Source organism: Chiloscyllium punctatum, chromosome 27, assembly GCF_047496795.1.
Source record: "Chiloscyllium punctatum isolate Juve2018m chromosome 27, sChiPun1.3, whole genome shotgun sequence".
NCBI classification, from domain to species: domain Eukaryota; kingdom Metazoa; phylum Chordata; class Chondrichthyes; order Orectolobiformes; family Hemiscylliidae; genus Chiloscyllium; species Chiloscyllium punctatum.
Genome location: NC_092765.1, coordinates 24,596,705 through 24,624,298, shown reverse-complemented (window position 1 = coordinate 24,624,298; position 27,594 = coordinate 24,596,705). Strand labels below are relative to the sequence as shown.

Sequence of the window (27,594 nt, the reverse complement as noted above, 5' to 3'; positions counted from 1 at the left end):
ATAATTTCACTGTAATTAACTATCACATGAATATTCGTTTCCTATTTAGGGAATGAAGTGGATTTAAAATTGCCAAGTTCAACATTAGAGCTTTTCCCACTGCCTCCCCGACCCTGGCCTGTAACTTGAAACACAACCTGCATACGTGGAAGAGCAGCCACGCACTCCCCAGGCACTGCGCCTCCCAGCGACACACCGCAACCAAACCTGGCGGCGGCCGTCTACCCGCCCACTTGCCCTTTGCGGATTGGCAGCGGGTAGTTGGACGTATACAGTCTGCGTGGCGGCGATTGCTCAGCTCTCCCGCCAATCATGCTAACTAAGCTTGTGCGACGCACCGCGGTCAGTGCGCTTGCGCGAACACCAGGCTCTCCCCATTCCCCAGCAGCCACCCTCCCTCCTCGCTCCGTCCGCTTGACGTCGCCCAGTGCCCGCCCTTTACGTCCGGCCATTGGGTCATCACGGGTGATTGACAGCGGCCTGTTGACGGGTCATCCGGCGCTGATTAGTGAGTGGGCATGTCAATCAGAAACAGCCGTCCTCTATTGGTCAGCCGGTTGGTGTTAATAAATAGTGATCGAGGCCAGACAAGCGGCCTAAGTCCCGCCCTCTCCCCTTTGCTAGCCAAGAGCCTGAGACCGAGAGAAAATATTGGCTTGGACCGAAAGGGGTTGGTTTCATTTGATTTAATTCTTTGTTTGAAAGGAGAAGAAAGCGGATGGAGAGCGAAAGGAGGGGAGGCATGAGGGGGAAAAAAATATTTTCAGAATTTAACATTATTCGGAATTAATTTATTTTTCCCCCCATTTGTTATGTTAACATTTATTTGGAAAAAATAAAGAGAAGGAAACTGTATTGAAGAAAGGAAAGGCAGCGAAGGACAATGAAGAGGCGCAATGCTGATTGCAGCAAGATCAGGAGGCCGTTAAAACGGAACAGAATCACCGAGGGGATATACGGCAGGTAACAAAGAAAACAAAACACGCACAAAATGCAAACCTTCGACACCATAAAAAAGGTTTCTTTTATTATTATTAGTCATTATTAATGAAAATAAATGACACCCTGCCATAGTGAGGGAAGCGTTTGCTGGCGCTGGTTCTGGGTGTGTTTCCCTTGGACTAGGCCGCAGAGAAGCCTGGGGGTCGGGTAATAGAGGGGGGGGGGTGGTGGGAGGTAGTTGGAAACAGCATTATTTTCTCATTTGGGATGTTCTGGAAATATGTCTTTTGTATAATTTTTTTAAAAACAAATAATGGTTAGAACCAGTGCTTCTATCTCTCGTGGTGCTGCTGTTTTCTAATGACATTGTAATGAAAGCAGAGTGAGGTGCAGCAGAGGGCTGCTGCTGTTATACACTTCAGTCAGAGCTGTCATACCCTGGTCTCTGACCAGATAAAGTTCTAATGCACCTCTGATCTGAATTGTGGAATATCTTTTGTACTGTATTACTTTTTTGGTGTTGGACATGACTGATCAATTTTGGAAAGTTATATCCTGTATTGTTTTTGATCTTATTGATATCTGGCAAAGGTGTGAACAATTCTGAAATGCCTGTGCTTTCTTTCTTTTGTTATTCCAATGGACAAGTTTCCTTCCCTCCTCCCTTGCCTATTCTTCAGTTTTAATGATGTCACTTTCAACTATGACCGAGTAGGTAATTTTTAACAGTTTTACAGAATTGATATTTCATGAAGGGAGGAGTTGATAGTAATAATCAACTGTTGTACATCATGGCTTTCTGCAATTTTGTATTGTCTATGTAAAAGTGTCTTTTAGTTTCTGCATTTCACTTTTTAAGTAGAAATTGTACCATGAAATCTATATTTGTTTTGTTTTTTCCCCAGTCAAGATTAAACATGGCAAAATATTACTAAATTAGCATTTAATGTTTCAACTGCCATGTTTTATTTTGAATGAGATCTTATTTCACAGATGTTGTAAAATTAAAGTAGTTAGTAATCCTAGTACTTTAGCATTTTGTATATCAAAGAACTATTTAAAATCCAACATACTTTTGTGATGATCAAAGTCTGCATTTATGGAACATAATTCAAAACCAATTAAATATTTTTTGAACTAAAATCATTATTGAAGTGGGGAGATACGTGATGGCCTGTTTGTGCACAACAAGATCCCATAGAGAAGTCAAGTGAATGACTGACTAGTTTTATTTTAATGGGCATTGTCTGTCTGAGTGAATACTGGCCCAATCGCCAGAACTCTCTGTTCAAAATAGTGCTTTTGGGCCTTTTATGTACACATGAGGGCATACAGGACCTCAGATGTACATCTCAACAGAAATGCAACACTTTTGAGCACTGCATGAGACTTTATTTTGATTAGTAATCTCGTCTTTTGAGTGTGGCTTGATCTTGCATGCTTCCAACTTGGTGAGATCACAACCACTGATATGAAGGTGACCCCAAGTGTCCTTGAAACTCTGACCTGCACTTTTAAGGTAAAAGTTGAGAGGCTGTTGTCAACAAACAAGATCTTCAACTGATACAATTTCAAGAACTTTACACTACCACCACTCTTGAAAAGCTAAGACAATGGTGTGACTGGGTTGATGTAATCTAGGTCGTAAACTTTTATCCCCATTGGAAGTATGTTGCTGTTGATGTTTTCATAATGAGAAGCAAGGTTTTTTTTGGGAATAGTTAGAAACTTCCACTGTATGGATGTGGGAAGGGGAAAGTTGTAGTTCATGCTGCGCATAATATCTACTTTCAGTGTTTGAAAATAACAGTGCAAGTCTAGACCAAAAAAAGTGGAAGTCTGATGACTTGGAATTCAGTTAAATGTAGATGTGACAGTTAGTTTGTTTATCTTTTACTATTTGATTGGTAATCTAGCTGATTTAATTGGTTAAAGTTAGTATACACTGAGACCAAAATGTTATCTCAAACTAGTTTAAAAAGAAACTGAACCAGCTTTTCAGTTACTCCTTCTCCTTCTGTAACTGAATTTGAGCACTTTTTTTTTACTGCAGTTGGGTTCAACTGTCAAGCCTCCAGATGCTGGGAGCCTTAAAGTTGATGACAGCTGCTCGTATCACAGCAGAGCATTAAATTGAAAGAGGTGTTGCTGTGTGAACGTGCCCTAACATTGATCAGTAATAAACTTGTAAAACCCTACCTATTTATTTCATCAACACTGATGTATTTAATAGGTTAGATCAAAATACAACTAATGTTAATGCACAAATGTTTAGAATGAATAATGCTGACATAAGGCTAATTTGAGTTGTCTGTAACGTAAATATTTTTAATAAAGCTGAAGTTGGGATTAGCTAAAAGGAAACTTGAATCTAATTTTTATATCTGGTGAGGTGCACAGATATAGGAGACCTTTTTATACTGCAGAGACAACAAAGTGATTAACTGTTTTGAAATGTATACTGCTGTGCAGTGATTATACTGTTGTTTTATTGTCCACAATATTGCAATGCAAATTTGCTGTAAGTCTAAACTTGAAACTCTGAGACATGCTTTGAATTGCAAATTCATCTGCTAACTGAACTCGCATGATTGTGAGTGGAAAGATGACAGCTTGACAATTTTTATTGCATCAGTTCTTAGTTAACGTTCTTGGTTGAGATTGTGTAGTCTTCATTGACCATGACCACATACCATGCCACTGAGAGCCGTATCTAGGACCCTCACTTTGGAAGATCTGATTTATTTCAGTGCTTTGTGAACACCTGTGCATTGAGGAAAGAAAATAGTTTCGTATCCAATTTATGATTCAGCACTAGTACATGTCATTTCATATTGCTCCTGCCATGGCTTAAAACTCATATCACTGCACCATATTGAATCATGGTTGATTGTTTACATTGAAGTTGAAAAATACTATGTCAAAACATTTAACCCATTCATCTCAGGCTGGAGTTAACTTAAATCAGCTCGGCTTCTGACTTGTGATTTCATGTTATTTATTAATGTACGAGAAACTTAAAAGAAAAAAGCATAAATAGAAGAGGTCCCCTGGCTATTTATTAATACTGGACATGTGAACCAGAACAGTTAGTTCCCACCATTTTCTGAGTGTGTTTCATTAGACCAATATGTGAGTGTAATCCCTTTTTCATACTTGTTATGCAATTGCTGGAAAAAAAATGTAAACATATGGCACCATGCTAGGGGGGAAAAAAATCAATGACCCATGTCGTTACGAATTTGTAAATTGATCAAGTTTGGGAAGTAAAATGTGGAATTGCGATTTACACAAACAGCATTTTGCCTTTGACCTCCATTACTTTGAAGCACTTGTTGGATTTGTGCATTAATTTCCTTTAAACTCAACACAGTTAGATTTGGAGCTTATGCCCAAAATGTCATTCTCCTGCTCCTCGGATACTGCCTGATCTGCTGTGCTTTTCCAGCACTACACTGTCAACATTATTGTTGTTTTATTGCTGATCAACCTCTCTGGCCCAGAAAAGGGAAACTTTGCACTTAGTTTTCCTATAGTTGGTAAATTGAGAAATTTTAAGAACATTTTTTCTTAGAATTTTTGTTTCTTTTCAATCTTATTTTGCTCTGTCTACTTTTTATGTAAAAGTTTGTGCTTGGATTCCCTCTAATTCACCTTCCTCCCATTCCTATTACTTTCAAAGTCCTTATGTATCATAGTTTAATGGATCAGTCTTTCTCTAGATTCAAAGATGTCTCCTTATCCTTACCAATTTTTTTTAATAACTCTCATTTCCAGCAAATTATGGTGCACATCACTACTGAATTGAAATGTGCAAGAAGCAGTTTTTTAATATATGCACCACGGGGTCCTCTTCTTCCAGCAAAATGAGCTCACAGATGTAGTGTACCCAAAGCAGCATGATTCCAAGATGATGGGTCGACCATCAGCAGTAGTATCGGTTTTGTTCTAATGTTTCTAAAATAACAAGCCTGTCTTTGTATAAATTAAAAGTTTTATCATGTTAAATCCTCTATCAACACTTCTTTTTTTTTCTATAGCCTGTTACAAATCTGTTTTATCTAATCAGTAGTGAATAGAAAATTGGCTGTCTGCACATTTTAACAAAATTTTAACTTTCCGGTTTTATATGCAAGTTGTTTGTAAATTACTCTTGATTGCCTATTTCATGTACATTAATTACATTTGACATTTTGTTCATATTGGACAACTGTTGGTATAAAAAATATGAAATCAGTTGAATAGTAAATGAAGCAGAGGAGAGATGAGGAAGAACCCTTTACTTTTATTACCGTGACTTGGAGGTGCCGGTGTTGGACTAGGGTGGACAGAATTATAAGTCGCACAACACCAGATCATAATCGAACAGGTTTATTTGGAAACACTAGCTTTCTGAGTGCTGCTCCTTCATCAGGTGGTTGTGATACACAACCGTCTGATGAAGGAGCAGTGTTTTGAAAGCTAGTGCTTCCAAATAAGCTTGTTTGACTATGATCTGGTGTTGTGTGACACAACTTTTGTTATGATCTGGAATATAGTGTCAGAATAGATGATGAGACCAGTTCCATTATGATTTTTAAATAATTCGGAAATGCATATGTAAAAGAAACTAGTTGCAAAATCAGGGAGTGAAACTAGGTGTTTTTGTTTCAGAGACAGAATAAAGCAAATAGCCTGCCATGAGATTACATGATGGTTTGATTGTTTTACAAGGAAGTGTGTTTGGCTATATGTTCAAACTTTTAACTAGGAGATTTTTGGAAATTCTAAATGTTTAACTGTTTTATATTGGTACACGCAATAAACACTGAGTGCAGAAAAAGTTAGTGGTAACACCAACAATTAGGAAAGTTGTCGGAGTGTGTTCCACTTGCATCATGTCATGAAAAACCCATGAAATCTTTATTATTATTTGCAGGCATCTTTATTTGTACCATTTTTCAGAATGACCTGTGATCATTAGTTAATGCCTTTACAGTTTGCAAATGCGGAGTGTACACACTGACTCTGTTACTGTGTCGTGGTACAGTTGCTGTTTTCTGTGCGTTGTGTTAAATAGAATTATGTTGCTTCCTATCTTTGGTTGTCTATATTTTGTATGTAGAGTTGAAACTGAATTAGTTTAATTTACATTTGGTGGATTACAATAATACAGTAAAACAAATGCATAATTCTGTAGATGCTGGAAATCTGAAATTAAAAACAAAATACTCAGCTGGTCAGCAAGTATCTCCAGAGAGAGGAAGAGTCCTATTGGTTTCAGGGTGGTGACTCTTTGTTAGCTGTGCGCTGTCAGATCTGCTGAGTTTAACTGGGCATTTTCAGCTGTTTACACTTTGTTCTTGTTTTCATTTCAGATTTCCAGCACCTGCAGTACTTTGATCATTACTTCTTTTGTGACCCAGATTGATATGATTGAAATATATTCTTTTTGTATTCATGGGGACATTGTTTATGGGTTCTGTAGTTGCTGAATTTACTATCACTGTATAGTATGTTGATGCTAATTTCTAATGTAAATATTGCACTTAAGACACTTTCTTCTTTAGTTTGTAAATTACTCTTCTGCAATTCCCACACCATAATATCTATTTTTTGAAGTTAGTTGCTGTATCCTACAGAAATGTTTTAAATCTTTTGAGAATAGTTTGTGATTTATGGAAGTTAATATATTATGATTTAAGGGTGGAGAGTGACTGCCCTTGACATTAAGTCAGCATTTGACCAATTATGGCATGATCAAACCCGAATGCTGGAGTCCATGAGAGTGAAAGGAAAAACCCTTTTCCCCAGTTGGAGTCCTACCATAGCTAGTTGTGGTTGTTGAATGTCAATCTATCAGTCCCAGGACATCAGTGCAGGAGTTCCTGAGAGTAGTGTCCTAGATCTAATCATCAGTTGTTTCATCAATGGCTTTCCTCCATCATAAAAGACATTTATCCAGTTATCAGCAGTGTTCAGGACTAGTGACGAGAGAGATAAAGTGGTCTACATCAACATCCATAACATCTGAGCTTGGGACTGATGAGTGGCAAATAATATTTACAACTCACAAGTGCCAGGCAATACCATCTACAATGACAACACCACATAATGTTCATTTTAATTACCATTGGTGAATCCCCCATATTGACTTTAAGGGTTACCGTTGATCAGAAATACAACTAGATGTGCCATGAAAATTCTATGACAATGAGAGCAGGTCAGAGGCAAAATCTATAGCAATTAATTCTCCCACCCCACCCCACGTCACTAACCATGAGGTATATCAGGAGTGATACAGTGCTTTCTACTGACTCTAGCCACTGCCTTCACTACCAATGCATAGTAGCAGTAGGATGCACTACAATTACTCATGAAGGCTATTTAGACAGCACCTTCTATATGCTAGTTAGTGTTGCCAGCAGGTGCTCGTGAACACTAGGCAAGTTTCCTCCAAGCCCCACACTATTCTGTCTTGGATGTTTATTGCTGGGTCAAAAACTGAAGGTCCTTCATAACAATTCTGTGGGCGTTCCTACACTGCAAAGGCTGCAGCTGTTCAATTGTCCTTCTCTATGTAAATCAAGCATTTCTTTTCATTTTATTTTTTTTTCAAAAAAACTACCTTGCTCTCATTCTAAATCGCAAAGGAGCAGATGTAACATTTCTGAAACATGGAAAATAAATGACTTCCCTAAGGGGTTTGTGTGAACATTTTGATACTGCAGGGATAGCAAAAGAATTTGACTTCTAAATATATAGAAATGTCCAGGTGACCCTTAGTTATTGAATGCAATATTTATGATATTTTTAAATTTCCACCTCCAGTTTAATTTACCATATTATCTTCCTTTTTTGGTCTAGTAGCTACACTATCAGTATTATGTAATAATAGATGTGTTTTAGATGGAAGTAGACGTAATAATGTGTTTTTTAAAAAAAATAATTTATGCTCCAGGCCTGCTGTTTAAAAAAATATTATTTTAAATTAACAATGCTTTGTTCTTTTTGGCTTAAAAATGCATTGCTGGAAAAGTGCAGCAGGTCAGGCAGCATCAAAGGAGAAGGAGCATCAACATTCCTGAAGAAGGGTTTATGCCTGAAATGTCGATTCTCCTTCTCCTTTGATGCTGCCTGACCTGCTGCGCTTTTCCAGCAATGCATTTTTAAGCTCTGATCTCCAGCATCTGCAGTCCTCACTTTCTCCTTTGTTCTTTTTGGTGCCTGCAGTCTGTTATTTTGACTTTTCTACTCTTCTGAAGGTGAAGCTCTCTAGTACTTGACTTTTTTCATTTTTAAGTTTCTTGTGTACTGGTGGACATTTCAGCTATGGGAAATATTACAGCTGACTCAGTCCTGCATTCATTTAAGTTTAACTATTCCATCACCTTGAATGCTAATCTCCAGCTAACTCTGCTCAGTTATTGTAGTTTTCAAAAGTCCTTGAACAGACTATATATGTAATAATTATAGTGGTGTCCAACAATATGGCAGTGAGAATATCTGCAAGCCATCTAAAACTATTGCCTAGTCATGACATTGATAATATCTGGCAACAGTCCATCCACAAGGAAAGCAAGTTTGAATTTTGGCAAATTCCTTCCTCATTGTCAATCATCTGAATTGTGAGAGGAGCCACTTGGTTTATGTTTTCACCACTTGGTTTGTGTTTTCACTGGTCACTTGTTCAGGTGATACTCGGTTATGATGTTGTTAGCATCATTGTGCTACAAATCGTCATACAGCCTTGACTGAAGATGCTCTAAGAGCATTGAGCTAACATTTGGTTGTAACATGAAACTTCAACAAAGTCAAGGTGTTGCATCATTCAGTTACAGGAGTCATGGCTGACACAAGGCAGATTGATCACAACTGTAGCAATCTTTGTAGTCTCAGATCAACACTACTGGATTTCCTCAGTGCAGTGTCCTTGTTCCAACTATTTTAATCTCCTTCCTTGACAGTCTTTTTGTTTAGAAGATCAGAAGTGGGATTGGTTGTACTTGCAGGTAGAGCAAGTGATTAAGGAAGTTAACAAGGTTTCCGTTTATCACGGGGGAGCTCAATAGAAAAGTAGAGATGTTATACAGGACACTGGTGAGATTGTATCTGTAGTACTGTGCACAGTGGTGGTTGTCTTATTTCAGGAAAAACATTAAATACAAATTGGAAGCAGTTCAGGGAAGGTTTACTAAATTAATACTTGGAATGGCATTCTTATGGTTTTCCAATGAGGAAACATAAGACATAGGAGTGGAAGTAAGGCCATTCGGCCCATCGAGTCCAGTCTGCCATTTAATCATGGCTGATGAGCAATTCAACTCCACTTACCCGCATTCTTCCCGTAGCCCTTAATTCCTTACTAGATCAAGACTTTATCAATCTCTGCCTTGAAGACATTTAAAGTCCTGGCCCCACTGTCCTCCGTGGCAATGAATTCCACAGGCCCATCACTGTCTGTCTGGGTGAAGAAATGTCTCCTCATTTCTGTTCAAAGTTGACTCCGTGTAATTCTAAGGTGTGCTCACAGGTCCTAGTCTCCCTCCCTAATGGAAACAACTCCCCTGTGTCCACCCTTTCTAAGCCATGCATTATCTTGTAAGTTTCTATTAGATCTCCCCTCAACCTTCTCAACACTAATGAATACAATCCCAGGATCTCCAGCCATTCAACATATGTTAGACCTACCATTCCAGGGATCATCCGTGTGAATCTCCATTAGATATGCTTCAGTGTCAATATGTCCTTCCTGAGGTGTGGGGTCCAGAATTGGACAGTATTCTAAATGGGGCCTAACCAGAGTTTTATAAAGTCTCAGAAGCACATCACTGCTTTTATATTCCAACTCCCTTGAGATAAATGACATTATATTCGCTTTCTTAATCACAGACTCCACCTTTAAGTTAACCTTTAGAGAATCTTGGACTAGCACTCCCAGATCCCTTTTATAGTTTGGCTTTATGAATTTTCTCACTGTTTAGAAAATAGTCCATGCCTGTATTCTTTTTTTTCAAAGTGCAAGACCTCGCACTTGCTCACTTTGAATTTTGTCAGCCATTTCCCGGACCACCGTCCTAAACTGTCTAAATCTTCCTGCAGCCTCCCCACCACCTCCGTACTACCTGTCTGTCCAGCTAACTTCATATCATCGGCAAACTTCACCAGATGCCCCGGGTCCCTTCATCCAGATCATAAAGTGAACAGCTGCAGCCCCGACAGTGAACCCTGTGTGACACCACTTGTCACCGGCTGCCATTCCGAAAAAGAAGCTTTTATCCCAACTCTCTGCCTTCTGTCAGACAGCCAATCCTCAATTCGTGCCAGTAGCTCACCTAGAATGCCAAGGGCCCTCAGCAGATAACATCCACTGGGTTTCCCCGGTCTAACCTACTTGTCACCTCTTCAAAGAATTCCAACAGGTTTGTCAGACACGACCTCCCCTTAGTAAATCCATGCTGACTTGTTCTAATCTGACCTGGCACTTCGAAGAATTTAGAAATCTCGTCCTTAACGATGGATTCTAGAATCTTACCAACAACTGAGTTCATGCTAATTGGCCTATAATTTTCCATCTTTTGTCTTGATCCTTTCTTGAACAAGGGGGTTACAATAGCGATTTTCCAATCATCTGGGACTTCCCCTGACGACAGTGACTTTTGAAAGATCACAACCAAAGCCTCCGCTATTTCCTCAGCCACCTCCCTCAGAACTCGAGGATGTAGCCTATCGGGGCCGGGAGATTTATCAATTTTTAGACCTTTTAGCTTTACTAGCACTTTCTCCTTCATAATGGTTATCATACTCCAGTCTGTCCCCTGACTGTCCTTAATTGTTGGGATAGTACTCATGTCTTTCACTTTGAAAACTGACGCAAAGTACTTAAGTTCTTCAGCTATTTCCTTATCTCCCATCACTCGCCTTCCAGCAACACAATTACATCCAATTTTGCCCTCTCTTTCAAATTGCAGACTGAACTCTACCATATTATGATCGTTGCCTCCTCAATGTTCCCTAACTTTAAGATATTTTATAATGTTTGGCTCATTACATTGAACTAAGTCCAGAATAGCCTGCTCCCTTGTGGGCTCCATTAACAAGCTGTTCCAAAAAGCCATCCTGTAAGCATTCCTGAATTCCCTTTCTTTAAATCCACTGGCAGCATTATTCACCCAGTCCACCTGCAGTTTGAAGTCCTCGTGATCATCATGATCTTGCCTTTCTGATGTGCCCTATCCTGGTACATCTTGCACCCTTTGTCCTGACCACAGTTAGGTCTGGACAACACTCCTATTGTGTTTTTTTTGTGGTTGTAGTCCCTCAACGCCACCCACACAAACTCCACGTCGCCTGACCCTCTGTCATTCAGTGCCATAGATGTAATTTCATTCTTAACAAGGCAACCCCACCCCTTCTACCCATTTCCCTGTCTTTTTGATAAGTTGTAAATCCTTGGATGGTTTTAACTGCCAGTCCTGAACCCCCTGCAATCATGTCTCTGTGATGCCTATGACATCATAGTCATTCATGATGATATGTGCCATTAATTATCTACTTTGTTGCGAATACTATGAGCATTCAGGTAAAGCGCCTTAATGCTAACTTTCTTATCCTCATGATTTCCAACATCTCTAATAATATGTCTTAAGTTATCCATCCTTTTTTTTGCTTCATTCCCAGTCTGCCACGAACTTAAACCCTGCACACATGCTAATCTACTGCTTATCTTTCTACTTGACTCCAGACTACCTGTTGCTTTCCCTTTCCCTTCTCCCTGTCTCACAACTTTAAAGTTCTAGTGACAGCCCTATTTATCCTTTTCGCTAGAACACTGGTTCCAGATCGGTTCAGGTGGAGACCATCCCATTGGTACAGATCTACCCAGTTCCTAAACTGCTGCCAATATCCCATGAAATCGAATATCTCTTTCCCATACCAATTTCTTAGCCACGTGTTTGCTTCCCTAATTTTCTTATCCCTTTGCCAATTAGCACATGGCTTGGGCGATAATGACCGTAGAGGACCTGTTCTTCAATTTCCTTCCTAGTGCTTGATAATTGCCAGACAGGTCCTCCTTCCTGGCCTTGCCTATGTTGTTAGTGCCAAAGTGGACCACAACAACTGGATCTTCTCCCTCCTGCTCCAATATCCTTTCATGCTGGTTGGAGATGTCCTGCAACCTGGCACCGGGCAGGCAACACACCAAGCGGGATTCCTGACCTAGCTTGCATAGGATACTATCTGTCCCTCTAATTATAGAATCGCCTGTAACAACTACTTGTTTTTATGCTCCCCCGTCTTGGATGGCCTTCTGCACCATGGTGCTGCGGTCTGCTGGCTCATCCTGTACACAGCCCTTTTCCTCATCCATACAGGGAGCAAAAATTTCATACCTGTTGGGCAAGGTCAAGGGCTGAGGCTCCTCCACTCCTGAATTTAGGATCCTCCTACCTGTCTCCAGTTGCAATCACACCCTGTTGTCCCTGATCACTAACTGAATTTGAATTACTTAATCTACCAGGTGTGACTGCCTCCTAAAACAAAGCGTCCAGGTAACTCTTTCCCCCTCCCAGATGTGCTGCAGTATTTGAAGCTCAGATTCCAGATCATCAATTCTGATCCAGAGTTCTTCCAATAACCAACACTTGCTGTAGATGTGATCAGCCAGCTCTCACGTCATACAGCTACAGTACATCACCTGTCCAGCCATCTCTTCCTAGTTCCAGCCATCTCTTCCTAGTTAACTAATTTATACAAATTTGAGTCAAATAATTCCTAGTACTTCTCTATGGTCTTATTCAACTAAACTAATAGTAAACTTTTAATCAGTCATGATACACAAGAAATATCAGTTGGAACACCTAATCTTAGTAACACCCGAGAGTCCTTTTTTCCTATTAGAAAAGGGCGGGTGGGAGACACTACACGTGTAGTGTCTCTGGATTCAGCAGCTGCCCAAATATATATCCGGCAGCCCTCTGCTCCTTGCTGTGGCCTCTCCCTTCGCTGCTCCTTTTAAAAACTGTTCTTGCGCTCTCCCTTCCCGGCAGCCATCTGTTCTCTCCATCCTCTCTCCTTGCCACTCTGTAAAAATGGAGGCCGAGGGCCATGGACAGACTAGGCTTGTACCTGCCAGGGTTTAAAAGAATGACCGGTGTCGTAATTGAAACATCTAAGATCCTTTAAGGTCTTGACAAGGTAGATGTGGAGAAAATGGTTTTTTAATTATTGGAGACTCGAGAACTGGGGATGACTATTTTAAAATCATTGATTGCTGAAACATTTTCTGAGGGTCATCTGTCTTTGTGACTCTGCTTCCATTACCTTTTTTAGGAAAGAGACTTGAATATTTTTAAGGGAGAGTTAGTTAGAATCTTAAAAACAAATCGGAATCTCAGCAGATCTGGCAGCATCTGTTCTTACGAAGGGTCACTGGATCCAAAATGTTAACTCTGATTTCTCTCCAAAGATGTTGCCACACTTAAGTTGTACAGTCAGAGTTGTGCAGCATGGAATCAGACTCTTCGGCCCAACTCGCCCATGCCACCCAAATATTCTAAATTGATCCAGTCCCATTTGCCAGTATTTGGCCCATATCCCTGTAAAGCCTTCCTATTAGTGTACACATCCAATGTCTTTTAAATATTGTACTTGTACCAACCTCCACCACTTCCCTGGCAGCTTGTTCTATACGCACACCACCCTCTGTGTGAAAAAGTTGCCTCTTGGGTCCCTTTTAAATCTTCCCCTCTCCTCTAAAACCTATACCTTCTAGTTTTGGATGCATTCTCCTACTGTGGAGAAAAGACCTTGGTTATTCTGGGTGGCACAGTGGCTCAGTGGTTAGCACTGTTGCCTCACAGCGCCAGGGACCCGGGTTCAATTCCTGCCTCGAGCAACTGTCTGTGTGAAGTCTGCATGTTCTCCCCGTGTCTGCATGGGTTTCCTCCGGGTGCTCCAGTTTCCTCCCACAGTCCAAAGATGTGCAGATTAGGTGAATTGGCCATGCAAAATTGCCCGTAGTGTTAGGTGCAGGGCTCAATGTAGGGGAATGGGTCTGGGTAGGTTGCTCTTTGGAGGGTTGGTGGGGACTCGATGGTCTGAAGGGCCTGTTTCCACACTGTAGGGAATCTAATCTAATCTAATTCACTTTACCCATGCCCGTGAGGATTTTATAAATCTTTTATAAGGTCATCCCCAACAGTCTCCACTCCAGGCAAAAATAGCCCCAGCTGATTCTGCCTCTCCCTCTAGCTCAACTCTTCAGCCCTTTCAACATCCTTGTAAATCTTTTCTGAACCTTTTCAAGTTTCACAACCTCCCTCCTATAGCAGGGAGACCAGAATTGCACGCAGTAGTCCAATAGTGGCCTCACTAATGTTCTGTACTGCTGCAACATGACCTCCCATATACTCAATGCACTCACTAATAAAGGCAAGCATACTAAATGCCTTTTTCACTATCTTGTCTACCTGTGTCTCCACTTTCAAGGAACTATAAATCTGCACACCAAGGTCTTTGTTCAGCAACACTCACCAGGGCCTTCCCATTAAGTATATAAGTCTTGTCCTGATTTGCCTTTCCAAAATGCAGTCAAAGCAAAATGCTCAGACACAGTATAGTTTTGCCTCCTTCATCTTTATTCCAGGCCCTGGAAGGAGAGAGAGAATGATCACCCACGTGCAGAGACAGAAGTTCTTGGTCTTCTCTGAAAGAGCAGTTTCTTAATGAATTATAAGAGTCACTTTACAGGGAGGAGCATCCAGATAAGGCAACATACATATTGAATGGGTGACCGTTAAAATAGGCGAATGTCAATAGCAAAGCTTAAGCTATCTGGTGTTACACAATGAATGTTCTTAACCTTAACTGGCTTCACATATTGAATACTTCTCACCTTGTTAAACTGACCTTGAATACTGAATGCTACCAATATAGTTAAATGGCTCTACATACTGGATGCTTTTCCACCTTGTTAATCCATTACCCTCTCCTCCAGCACCCCATTGTTAACTGCAAGTTCTTGGCTTTCCCTACTTGCTCTTACCCAATACACACTCTTAGATGGCCAAGATCTTCACTGATAATGTCCTGAATTGGGGTAGTGAGTTGATACATCATTGCCTGGAGACAGAACTGAACAAGACATGTTGACATTGCAGCTTCAGTAGCATGGAGAATGAGTCATTCAGTATTCAGTGTATGATTCCCTGGGGTTTCTGTACCGTGAGACAATGCATAATATAAAGCTGCGACAGTGTTTGATGGACTTGAGCCCTGTCCAGGAACAGCAGTCTGATTAATTTTTGCCTTTGCACCTGCATTCTACCCACCACCTCTGCTGCTAATAAACAGTGGCAACTGCATTTAAACACCACCTCACACTCTACCACAATCACAAAGGAGGACAATAGTAGTAAATCTAGAACATCGTCCCAAATTGGATGTAATTTGGCACTTCCTTATTGCTGTTCGATCATAATCCACTTAAAGCCATTGCCGTCCATTAACATATGCTTTTGTTCCGGATAAAGTTTACCATGATATCAGGACAAGAAGGATGGGCAATGCAGGTTACTTTGATCTGTCACCAACCTAAAAGGATTGCCTTAAAGCTATAGTATTTCAGAACTGTATAGTGAACCTATTAGTAAGGATAGGTATTCTGCTGTAAATCTTTACAACAAATAATGGTGTAATCTTGCTGATGTAGTTCAAAGCTTTCCTTGGCTTTGTTTCTAAACAAGTAAACAATGACTGTGTCCCCCTTTTCAAATGTAAAATATATAAACCTTCAAAGACCAGAAAAGAATTTGTTACAATCCGGTTTCTAAATTTGAGAAGCAGCCAGATAATCTGGCCTTCTCTCAAAGATTTAAAATTAACAGGGGATTAAAATATGTTATTCTCACCCCCCCTCTCTTGCAAAAAAACTTACTGCTGCCTTGCTTGTATTTTGAAATGTATTACTGTTGAGAATTACTTGCTTCCACCTTCTTTCTCTAATCTCTGATTACCCTATTGATAATCATATGTTAACTCTGCTCTGTGATTTGGCTACAAAGATGACAGGTTGTGTTATTCATTAGTTAATGACTCACTCATGCCTGTGTAGTCACATGCATGAAGCATAACAAAGAAAAGCAAAATACGATTTTTTTGGGGAAGATTTGTAGCTCAGGTTGAGGTTCTGAATGTAAATTTGCTTGCTAAGTGAAAGGTTTGATTTCAGATGTTTTGTCACCATGCGAGGTTAACATCATTAGTGAGTCTCCAGTGAAGCTCTGGTGTTATGTCCCACTTTCTGTTTATCAGTCTTAAGGTGGGTAATATCATTTCCGGTTCTATTTGTAACATATTTCTCTATATTCAATTCGTCAGCAAATGGTCCAAATTATCCCATGCAAGCTACAGTATAATATCTTAATCATTAAATTTGTATTGTCAAGAGTGTCAATGTATGTTCTGTGGCTTTACCTGGCAGTGTCTTGTGTTCTCTGCACACTTGTCAAGCCAATCCTAGAGCTCTTTTGTTACTAAAGCCTCTCACTGAACACCAAAGGACATGGTAGCAGAAGTAGACCATTCAGCCCATCAGGTCTGCTCCTCAATTCAGTAAAAATTGATTGGATAATCCTCATTGCTGTTTCCTGCATTTTTGCTATAATCCTTGATTCCTTACTGATTTAAAAATCTGTTTTCCAGACATATTTAATGATACGGCCTCTCCAACTTTCATAGATTATTCCATCAATTCACTACCTTCTGAAGAAATTCCTCCATCTTAAATAGGTCCTAGACTACCTCACAAGGAGGAACAATCTCTCCATACCTATCCTGTTAAGCCCCTAAGAATTTTGTATGTCTTAACTATGATAAACACCAGTGTGTATAAGCCTAACCTGCTCAACCTCTCTTAAGAAGAAAATCTTTCCATACCTTGAATCAACCTAGTGAACCTTCTCTAGTCTGCTTTCAAATCCAGAAAAGTCTCCCTTTTTGATAAAGGGAGGTAAAATTGTTCACGCTATTCCAGGTGTGGTCTGACTACTGCCTTGTGTAGTTTTTGCAAGAAATCCAATTTCAGTACTCAATTCCCTTTGAAATAAAGACCAGAATTCTGTTTGCCTTCTCAGTATACTTGGATGCAAGTTTTGTGATTCATGCACATCTGCATATCATACTTTATTTCCCACCTTATTTTTGTATCCTTCACAAATCGAGCAATAGTCCCATTCGCTCACCTCATCCAAGTCATTTATTTATAAATGTAGCGAATACTTGTGGACCCTGTGCTGGTCCCTATGGCATTGCACTAGTTACGGGTTGCCACCCTTTTTTCGCTCTCGCTCTCGGGAATATACTGCTCCAACACCATGGGCTTTTAAGTAGCTAAAGGTGTGCTACTTTATTACAAATAGGGTAATTTATGAAATATAAGTATATTACATCAATTAGTTCCTCTTTATCTACTGCATGTTTCCACCTAAAAGATTCTAACAAATTTGTCAGGCATGGTTTCCCCTTTATAAAGTCCTGCTGATTGATTGATTGATATTTTTTATTTTGAAATGATCTGTTATTGTATCTTTTAAAACAGTTTCTTAACATTTTCCCAAAAATAGACGATAAGCTAACTGGCCTATAGTTGTCTGCTTTTGTTTTTAACCTTCCTGCCTTTTTGAATAACTGTTATATTGGCAGTTTACCAATCCTTTTTAGATTTTTTTTCCAGCATGGTTGAAGATTACTACTAGTACATCCAATTCAACATTGCAGGCAGTCCAAGGTTTTGTGCATGAATGGTTCTGGGAGTCAGTACTGGGCACAGCCCTTTTTTTTGAGGCTTGCACAGTAGAAAAGAAAGTTAGATGGAATGCTCTCTGTAACTACTTTGGTTGCATCCAAGGATTTTAAACGAGCAGGTCCTAAGGGCTTTAATCACATTTAACCCATTAGATTGATCAGTAATTTTCCTCGCTCTCTTTTCTCCCACAAGTATTCTCTACCATAAAGATTAATGCAAAGACATCCACAACTTAACAGTGAGTGTTGCAGTAAATGACCCTTTCAGCCTCAACATCCATTTCTTTTTTTCTCGTGTACTTTGTGTCGTTTATGAATTTTAGCAAGGCTTAATTTCAGAGTTGGATCTTTGTCGTATTGATGTTTAGCCATTTTGTTGGTTTTGTATTTGCATTTTGTTGAAGATGGTGTTTAGCAATATGATGATCCACAAGGATTGTTTTAATAACTTTGAGAGTTTATGCTACAAGATAGACCATGACACACAACATGTTGAGGTTATAATCAAAGCACCTAACACAATGCTAAAAGATTGTGTTTGATAGGATAGATTTGTATTCCTAGATGAATTTGAGTGAGGGAAATCAATTGCCTTGTTTCTCATTTTAATCAGTTGCACTGCACCAGATGGTTGACTATCCTTGATGAGTTCATGCTTTTCAGAAGTTTGAGCAATAGTTTGAATTACTCTTTCATATAATTCCTTGAGCATTTCTAATTGTTTGCATAACATTTGGGTCTGGAATTAGTATTTTATTTGCTATTGACTGCCGTTTTGCCTGACCAGCTGTGATATGCTAGAAAGGCAAATATTCAGGGTATTTTTTTTGTTACTTTCAAAGAATGCAGCTCCTTTTTTATCTCTGATTACTGTGGATGGTGTTGTTGCTTCCAAGGCCAAAACTCTGTAATTGCAAATGCAGTACAGCTCGAAAGATTACTGTATCTCCATTTGGTACTTTCTCACTAACCTACTAATAAATGAATTCATATGGGGGAAAGTTCATGTTAGGCCAAATCACAACAAAATGACTGGTTAATGTAGACAGTTTTTTCCCCCCCCCCCTTTTTTGCAGTTAAGAGGTGTTCGTGACACCACTTGCCTAAATGTGACTATAGATGCTGGCCAAGAAAATTGGTAATAACAAAATATTTGATTGTAGAGTTTCTCTCCATTGACCTGATAGCTGTTTGGTACCTCTTTCTACTGTTGAACATCACCAGACTTTTGTGGCAGATATAGAGCCACAGGTAGTTATAACGACTCGCTGAATTCACAGATTTACACATTCATCTGATTTTGGTTGCTTGAAAAGTGCGTTTACAATCAATGAGCAACTTCTTTCTGAAGGTCGTAAACTCTATCTTCCAAACAGTCATTTTTTGACGTGTCTCCAGGAACTTGTTGCATTAAGCATTAGGAAAGCTGATGTGCACATTTATGGTAAATAACTTCAGTTAACTGTCTTGGGTGGATTTTATAAAGTGTCATAATGTGGGAAATTATAATTTCCCCTTTGAATAGAGCCAGGTTTACCAAATGGCATTGAGGAAAAAAAATTTTATTTGAATTCTGGTTGAGAAATCTTCAAGGTTTACAAGGATGTTGCTGGGTTTGGAGGGTTTGAGCTATTGGGAGAGGCTGAATTGCAGGGGCTATTTTTCCTGGAGTGTTGTAAGCTGAGAGTGACCTTTTTAGAGGCTTAAAATCATGAAGGGTATGGATAGGGTAATTAGACAAGGTCTTTTCCCTGGGGTAGGAGAGTCAAAAACTGGAGGGCATAGGTTTATGCTGAGAGGCAACTTTTTCACTGTTGAGCTGCCAGAGGAATTGAGAGGCTGGTACAATTACAACATTTTAACGGACATCTGATGGGTATATGAATAGGAAAGGTTTGGAGGGATATGGGCCAAATGTTGGCAAATGGGACTAGATTTACCTAAGATATCTGGATGGCATAGCTGAGTTGGACTGAAAGGTCTGTTTTCTGTGCTGTACATCTCTATCACTATTCATTCCTTTTACTTTTCATGGATTTTAGGTATATCTTTGTACTCCTGGGATAAAATGTGTATACTGTTGTGGCAATGGTGCATCCTGTTTGTGCAGAAAATATCCCCAGTGTATTTGACACTTGGGATGAATCAATTCCCTGCTGTCTGGGAAATTCTTCATATCCAATATCTTAACAGTACAATATAAGCCGTACTGATCAGATTTGAACACTCAATATTTTCATACTTTTTCTAATAATTAAGCGTGTCACATTAAATTATAGTCTAATGCTTCAGTTATGTTTTAGATACGTACAAGATTTTATCCTGTCTAGTGTTGCCACTTAAAATTTCATCAATAGGTGTATTCTATCCTATGTTCTTAATATGAAGTAGGAGAAATATATAACCTAACTTTTAGATTTAATCTGTGCTTTTTTTTTCTCTTTGCTCCCAGAGATGTCAGAAAGACCAAAAAGGTGCTGGATGAATGTATGGGTTCTCAGCACACTCCATATTTGGCTTTCATTTTCATTTCCCTTTCGTCTTCTGATAGCTGTTTGATCTCACTTGTTTTTTTTTTGGTCCTTTTTTTTTCAGAATATGCACTGTTGAAAGAACCAAGAAATTGAGTGAGGCAGTGTAAAATGACATATGCAATTTTTTTCTACTTTTGTCCCACCTGATTTTTTTTCAACTTGTATAATAGAAACTTAACTGCTCTTTCACATTGTTCAAATTAGGCCAGAGGTAATTATGTTTAAAATATAGAACTGTTGTTGGAGAATGCTATTTCTTGCTCTTTGCTAGGTCTTAGGAAGGATTTCTCTAAAAGGGAGCCAGAGTATTTCTGAAATGAATTTTTGCATGCTTCTGATGCATCTGTCATTGACTTCAAAGCTGTTTCACTCTGAAATTGCAGCTACAACGCTTGCCAATGCAATGAATTTGGAAGCGTTCTTGTTAAAAGTAACAGCAGCATCTTATTCCACAAACTGCTTCAGCTGTCAATAATGTTAAGCACAGCTTGTTGTCATGTGCCTTTTTACATCTGGTTTTTAGCAAAGATCTTGGGAAAGGGCAATGTCTGGATTAACAGTTATCTGAGACAAATTTCCATTTGGTATGCAAAACCTAGCCTAATGACTGGCTGTACAACCTGATTGCATGCTTACAGTTCCAATCATTTGCCAAATGTTGAAGTATTTGACCTTTTGAGAAGGTTCAGCCTTGACTCAAGAAAATAAAATTTGCTGGACAGAGTTGGCTTTTGAAGTAATAAAAAGCACTTTGCCAGTTTCTAATTTTGTTTTGAACTTCAATGTCTAGGCCCCTAGGACAGTTTTGCCTGATGAAAAGTTGTAGTTTTAAGATTTAAAGTTCCATGTGTCACTGAGACTATTCAAATATTTTTCTCTTGAATATCTAACTTTGAATCATAGAATCTCTCCAATCTGGGATCCTATGATTCAAATGTGGAAGTAAGTTGTTTGGCCCTTTTGAGTCCGCACCAACCCTCTGAAGAACATCCCACCCAGACTCCTCCAGCTATCCTTCATTCCCCATGGTTCACTCACCTCGCCTTCACATCACCGGACACTATGGGCAATTTTGCATGGTCAATCCACTCAACCTGCACATCTTTATACTGTGGGAGGAAAAGGAGCCCCTGGAGGAAACCCATGCAGACATGGGGAGAATGTGTGAACTCCACACAGATACCAGAGGCTGGAATTGAACTCAACCCTGCCGCTGTGAGACAGAAGTGCTATTCACTGAGCAACTTTTGGTCATTCAGAAATGATTCGAAAAAGTAGGGAACAAGAAAGAAAATTAAGAATTAAAGTATTCTGATCTTGATAACATCCTCCACTTGGATAAGCAAAATAACTCATTGTAACAGAATGCAATTATCCATGGTATCTGTTTGAACAGAGTTTTTGAGCTTGTATGTATGTTTTGATATTTGCTAGAAAAAAAAATTCTGAATGTAATATGATTAGGAAATGAGCAGTTTCATTGTAAAATGCATTGTGAGCTTTTTGGTATTGTAGTTGAACATTTAGGGTAATATGCATTTCAGTTCATATCAAGTTCCGTTATTCAATTGTTTTGGCATAATCTTTTTGGCAAGTATGTCCTGAGAAATCTGTTCTTTATGAAGAGCATTAGAAGTAGCTGTCAGAAATTTGCCTTGTTAGGGAGAGTCTTGAACTGCCTGGAACTGCTAGCATGGTTTGTTGCCATGTTCCCCTGAGACATTGTGCAAACATTTGGAACTGGATGTAGGTTTGCTTGCTGAGCTGGAAGTGCTTCATCCAGAGGCTCACCGAAGATGTTGCCTAGTATGGTGACAAAACGTCTGAAAATGAATCTTACGGCTCAGCGAGCAAACCTACATCCAGAACCTCCACCTGAGCTTCAAAACTCACTAGAGATTTGGAACCACAGCTTTTGATATTGTAATTATAAAAGTTGGTTATATGTAATCATGTGCAAAAATCCTAATTGTTTTCTATTATTTGAGTGTTTTAGAATCATTGTGTTCTTGTGCATTTTGAGGGTTTACAACAATCAGTTTTATTTCTTTTTATCTAATGAAAGCAAGACTTGCAATTGTTGGCAGCTTTCATTGGGACATTTGTTTGCAATGTGCTTTACAGTCAACATTGTGCATCTGGAGAAAGTTGAGGGAAGGCTTGGGTTGCACAGAAAACTTAATATATTGTTTGTGGTTTGAGCTCTATTATGGTAAGTGGGATAATTGCCAGGAAAGTTATTACAGCACATCTGCAAAAATGTTTCCATTTTCTTGTCTCTTATTCATTGGATATTAGTATATTAAAAATGTTACAGCATTTTTTTTTTACATTTATATAACTTTTTTGGTCCATTTAGATTTTGTACTTTGTTTTGTGTCCTGCACTGTCCTTTATTTCTTGCAGAACACAACTGAAATTTTTTTGCTGAAAATACTTGCTGATACATGCTTTTGGAAAGGTTGCTCAAGCAAAAATTGCTAATCATTTTGCTAACCTAAATGGTGTTCTGATTAAGCTGGAAATAGAAACAGAAGATTTGATTATGCTTGAAGAGCTGATCCATAAATCTTAATTTGTGATCAACACTCAAATTATTTGTTGTGAAATTCAATGTAAACATCTAACTGATCAAATACTACTTCATAAGCGACTTAGAATCATTTGAGGCTTATTTTAGTGGAGCAGTTATTGCAGGATCAAGAATTCAAACTTGAATAAAATTAGTACAGTGATTACATGTTTTTCATGGAATACAATACAAACATAACCTGTTCATTAAAATCAAAATAAGTAACAGACATTTTAACAACAGAAATTGAAAACTAACAATAGATTAGTGGAAAGTTGTTTTTCTGTTTCAGCCCAACCCCAAAGAGTTGCCTGTCAAATTTAATGAATTGTTGTCCCCAAATGTTGCCACCAGCATCCTGATGTTTAGCCAGTCTCGGTTGCAGGACAGACAGACCAGAATTGGTGGTGCATTGAAAAACAGTCAGAAAGGAGTTCCTCACAGAATCATTAACATTGATGCTGGACCCTACAGCATCTCAGCATCAGGTCAAGTGAGCAAGACCTGACACCACCCAGACTAAAATCCACTTGATTGGCACCCAGCCACAACTTTCAATGTTCCCTCCCTTCACTACTAATGCCCAGTGGGAGCAGTGTGTACCATCTCCAAAATAGTCTGCAATGACTCACCAAGGCTCCTCCAATAGCACCTTTTTTAAACCTGTGACCTCTACTACGTAGAAGAACAAGGGCAGCAGATCCATGGGCACACTCATGAAAGTTCCCCTTTGGTTGTGCTATTAAATGCCAGCCTGCTACCACACTCCACTCAGCCTAATATGGTTGGTAGAAACAATAGTACAGGACAAAATTATGCTTGAAGAAGCAAACCTACATACAGTTCCAAATGTTTGCACAATGTCTCAGGGGAACATGGCAACAAACCATGCTAGCAGTTCCAAGGCAGTTCAAGACTCTCCCTAACAAGGCAAATTTCTGACAGCTACTTCTAATGCTCTTCATAAAGAACAGATTTCTCAGGACATACTTGCCAAAAAGATTATGCCAAAACAATTGAATAAAGGAACTTGATATGAACTGAAATGCATATTACCCTAAATGTTCCACTACAATACCAAAAAGCTCACAATGCATTTTACAATGAAACTGCACATTTCCTAATCTGTTACATTTAGAAAACTGTCTCAGTTTTGTTTTATGCTTGACATTTGGAAAAGCATGAGCAAATAAATTAAAACAACCATGGATTTCCTGAAGGCAAATTGTGTTTAATGAACTTGATTCTGTTATTTGAATAAGTAACAGAGGGGTGATAAGGACATGCACAATAACAACTGTGCATGATCTTTTAGTACTGAAGAAGAAACCTGTGAGTGAGCTAAAGGGACAAAATTGACCAAGGTGCAAAAAGCAGAAAAGTGGCGAACTGCTATGTTTCAGTCCTGGTATTTATCTTACATCTGTCGCACTGGAGACCATGGAACTTTTCTATGAACCATTGAAAAGAATTGCTTTACATCTGTTAGTGATGCTGATTGCCCCAAATAAGCTAATGTAGAAAATGTTGTCCTGATTTTGCAGAGATCAGTAATTATGATTAGTTGTTCGTGCAGAAGATGCATGGTTGTCAGATATGCTCGATGCTTTTTGTTTACCTTCCATCCATTCTGAATGGATGGATATGTGCACACTCCAGCAGCACTTAATTAAATACTCTCTGGCTTCACAAACTTTCAATATAACCATTGTGCGTGATAAAATGCTGCCATTGAATACTACTTCATGGATTCACTTCAAAATAGGGCTCATTAAAAGATCAAAGCAGTTTTAAATTGAAGCAAATCTATTCAGCCTTTAAAACCAGTGCATTATTGCATAATTATAACCTGTACATATGTAGGCCTATATAAAATGAGCACTTAGAACATGTAGTCTCCTGTGTCCTTCACATACTATACTCCTCGTTATTCATGTATTTAAGAGGTCAGCCCCAGACCCCATCTCTCTCTCATTGGTCTGATTCCTCAGTCCTTCAGTGTCAGTTATGTTGGAATGATAACAGATGGAGGACGGGAAAAATTTCTGGCTGTAAGAGCTGCTTTTTTTTTTGAGTTATTTTAGGTGCTGGAGATGATTTCCTTGAATTTCAGGAGCAGCAATTACTGTTTTATATGCTGTTGCATTGTTTTGGAACTTGGGAAAAAAAATTCAACAACAGTTTAAAAGGGAGAAGAGCAGACAAAGGAAGTACCTGGTGAGGAGAGAGAGAACCCGCACAGTTAGCGCCTTTGCTATTTGAATTTGTGTATCGCTGAACATCAGAGTGGGAAAATGAACAAACAGTGAAATTCACAACCAATCTTGGAGCTGTTGGGTGAAGTTCACAGCACAGAATCAGATAAGTTAATTGTTTTAAGTCTGTCCAAGAGAGGTTGCAGTAGTGAGTATAGTGGATTCTTTCTTAACTATGTTTTTGGAGATAAGTCTCATGATTAAACTAAAAATATAAGCCATAGCTGTTAACTTTAACCTGGGGCAATGTTTGTAGAGGAATAAGATGGTGTTATTTTCTGGGTCTGTAGATTGTGAAGGAGCAAAAATGGCCTTTGCAGTGATCTGTACTTCTTGTCAGATGTGGGAGTTGAAAGAGAGTTTAAGGGTTACTGCAGATTATATCTGCCAGAAATGCTGTTGGATGTGAATCTTATCAGATCGAGTGGATCGGTTGGAGAGGCAGAAGAGATGAAGAATTTGCAACAGTATGTGATGGATAGCAGTTATAGGAAGGGGGGGATAAAAAAAGAGTCTTCGATACAGTTGCATAGATGGGTTAACTCCAGGAAGGGTAAGAGAGGTAGGCACCGAGGGCAGGAGTCTTTTGTGGCTATACCCATTTCAAATAGGTATGCTGTTTTGAAAAATGTAGGGGGTGATGGATTCTCAGGGGAACGCAGCACAAACAGCCAAGTTTCTGGTATTGAGACTGACTCCAATGCAACGTGGAGTACGTCTGCTTCCAAGAGATAAATTGTGTTAAGGGATTCTGTAGTCAGAGGTACAGACATACGTTTCTGTGGCCAGCAGAGAAAAGCAGAATGGTGTGTTTCCCTGGTGCCAGGATCAAGGATGTCTCGGAGGGTGCAGAATGTTCTCTGGGGAGAGGGGCCAGCAGGAGGTCATTGTCCACATTGGAAGGGAAAAGGTTGAGACTCTGAAGGGAGATTGCAGAGAGTTAGGCAGAAATTTAAAAAGGAGGTCCTCAAGGGTAGTAATATCTGGATTACTCCCAGTGCTACAAGCTAGTGAGGGCAGGAATAGGAGGATAGAGCAAATGAATGCATGGCTGAGGAGCTGGTGTATGGGAGAAGGATTCACATTTTTGGATCATTGGGAATCTCTTTTGGGGTAGAAGTGACCTGGACAAGAAGGATTGCACCTAAATTGGAAAGGGACTAATATAGTGGCAGGGAAATTTTCTAGAACTGCTTGGGAGGATTTGAAATGGTAAGGGGGGTGGGGGGGGGAACCCAGGGAGATGGTGAGGAAAGAGATTGAGCTGAGAACAGGCATGAGTCGGGCAGGCAGGGGACTGCATTTATTTTGATGCAAGGGGCTTAACAGGGAAGGCAGATGAACTCTGGGCATGGTTCGGAGCATGGGACTGGGATATCATAGCAATTACGGAAACATGGCTAAGGGATGGGTAGGACTGGCAGCTTAATGTTCCGGGATACAAATCCTACAGGAAGGATAGAAAGGGAGGCAAGAGAGGAGGGGGAGTGGCCTTTTTGATAAGGGATAGCATTAAAGCTGTGCTGAGGGAGGATATTCCTGGAAATACATCCAGGGAAGTTAGTTGGGTGGAACTGAGAAATAAGAAAGGGATGATCACCTTATTGGGATTGTATTATAGACCCCCCCCCCAATAGTTAGAGGGAAATTGAGAAGCAAACTTGTCAGGAGATCTCAGCTATCTGTAAGAATAATAGGGTAGTTATGGTAGGGGATTTTAACTTTCCAAACATCGACTGGGACTGCCATAGTGTTAAGGATTTAGATGGAGAGGAGTTTCTTAAGTGTGTACAAGACAATTTTCTGATTCAGTATGTGGATGTACCTACTAGAGAAGGTGTAAAACTTGACCTACTCTTGGGAAATAAGGCAGGGCAGGTGACTGAGCTGTCAGTGGGGGAGCACTTTGGGGCCAGCGACCATAATGCTATTAGTTTTAAAATCGCGATGGAGAAGGATAGACCAGATCTAAAAGTTGAAGTTCTAAATTGGAGAAAGGCCAATTTTGACAGTAGTGGGCAAGAACTTTCGAAAGCTGACTGGAGGCAGATGTTCGCAGCTAAAGGGACGGCTGGAAAATGGGAAGCCTTCAGAAATGAGATAATGAGAATCCAGAGAAAGTATATTCCTGTCGGGGTGAAAGGGAAGGCTGATAGGTAGAGGGACTGCTGGATGACTAAAGAAATTGAGGGTTTGGTTAAGAAAAAGAAGGAAGCATATGTCAGGTATTGACAGGACAGATCGAGTGAATCCTTAGATTATAAAGGAAGTAGAAGTATACTTGAGGGAAATCAGGAGGGCAAAATGGGGACGTGAGATAGCTTTGGCAATTAGAATTAAGGAGAATACAAAAGGGGTTTTACAAATATTAAGGACAAAAGGGTAACTAGGGAGAGAATAGGGCTCCTTAAAGATCAGCAAGGCGGCCTTTGTGTGGAGCCACAGAAAATGGGGGAAATACTAAATGAATAGTTTGCATCACTATTTACTGTGGAAAAGGATATGG

At 39.6% G+C, this 27,594-nt stretch overlaps 1 protein-coding gene across 5 annotated transcripts in view; it reads left to right on the top strand.

Annotated features, from left to right (window-relative positions):
* The first annotated feature begins 548 nt into the window (after positions 1 to 548).
* The window catches only part of maco1b (macoilin 1b), a 110,859-nt gene continuing 83,813 nt past the window's right edge, over positions 549 to 27,594 (top strand). For 3 of the 5 annotated variants that reach the window (XM_072548345.1, XM_072548344.1, XM_072548343.1), the window contains exon 1: positions 681 to 963. Coding sequence is in view for 4 of the 5 variants with exons in the window: in XM_072548344.1 (XP_072404445.1) it covers positions 884 to 963 (80 nt within the window). In the remaining variant the exon portion in view is untranslated. The other 2 variants (XM_072548342.1, XM_072548341.1) reach the window with 2 other exon arrangements.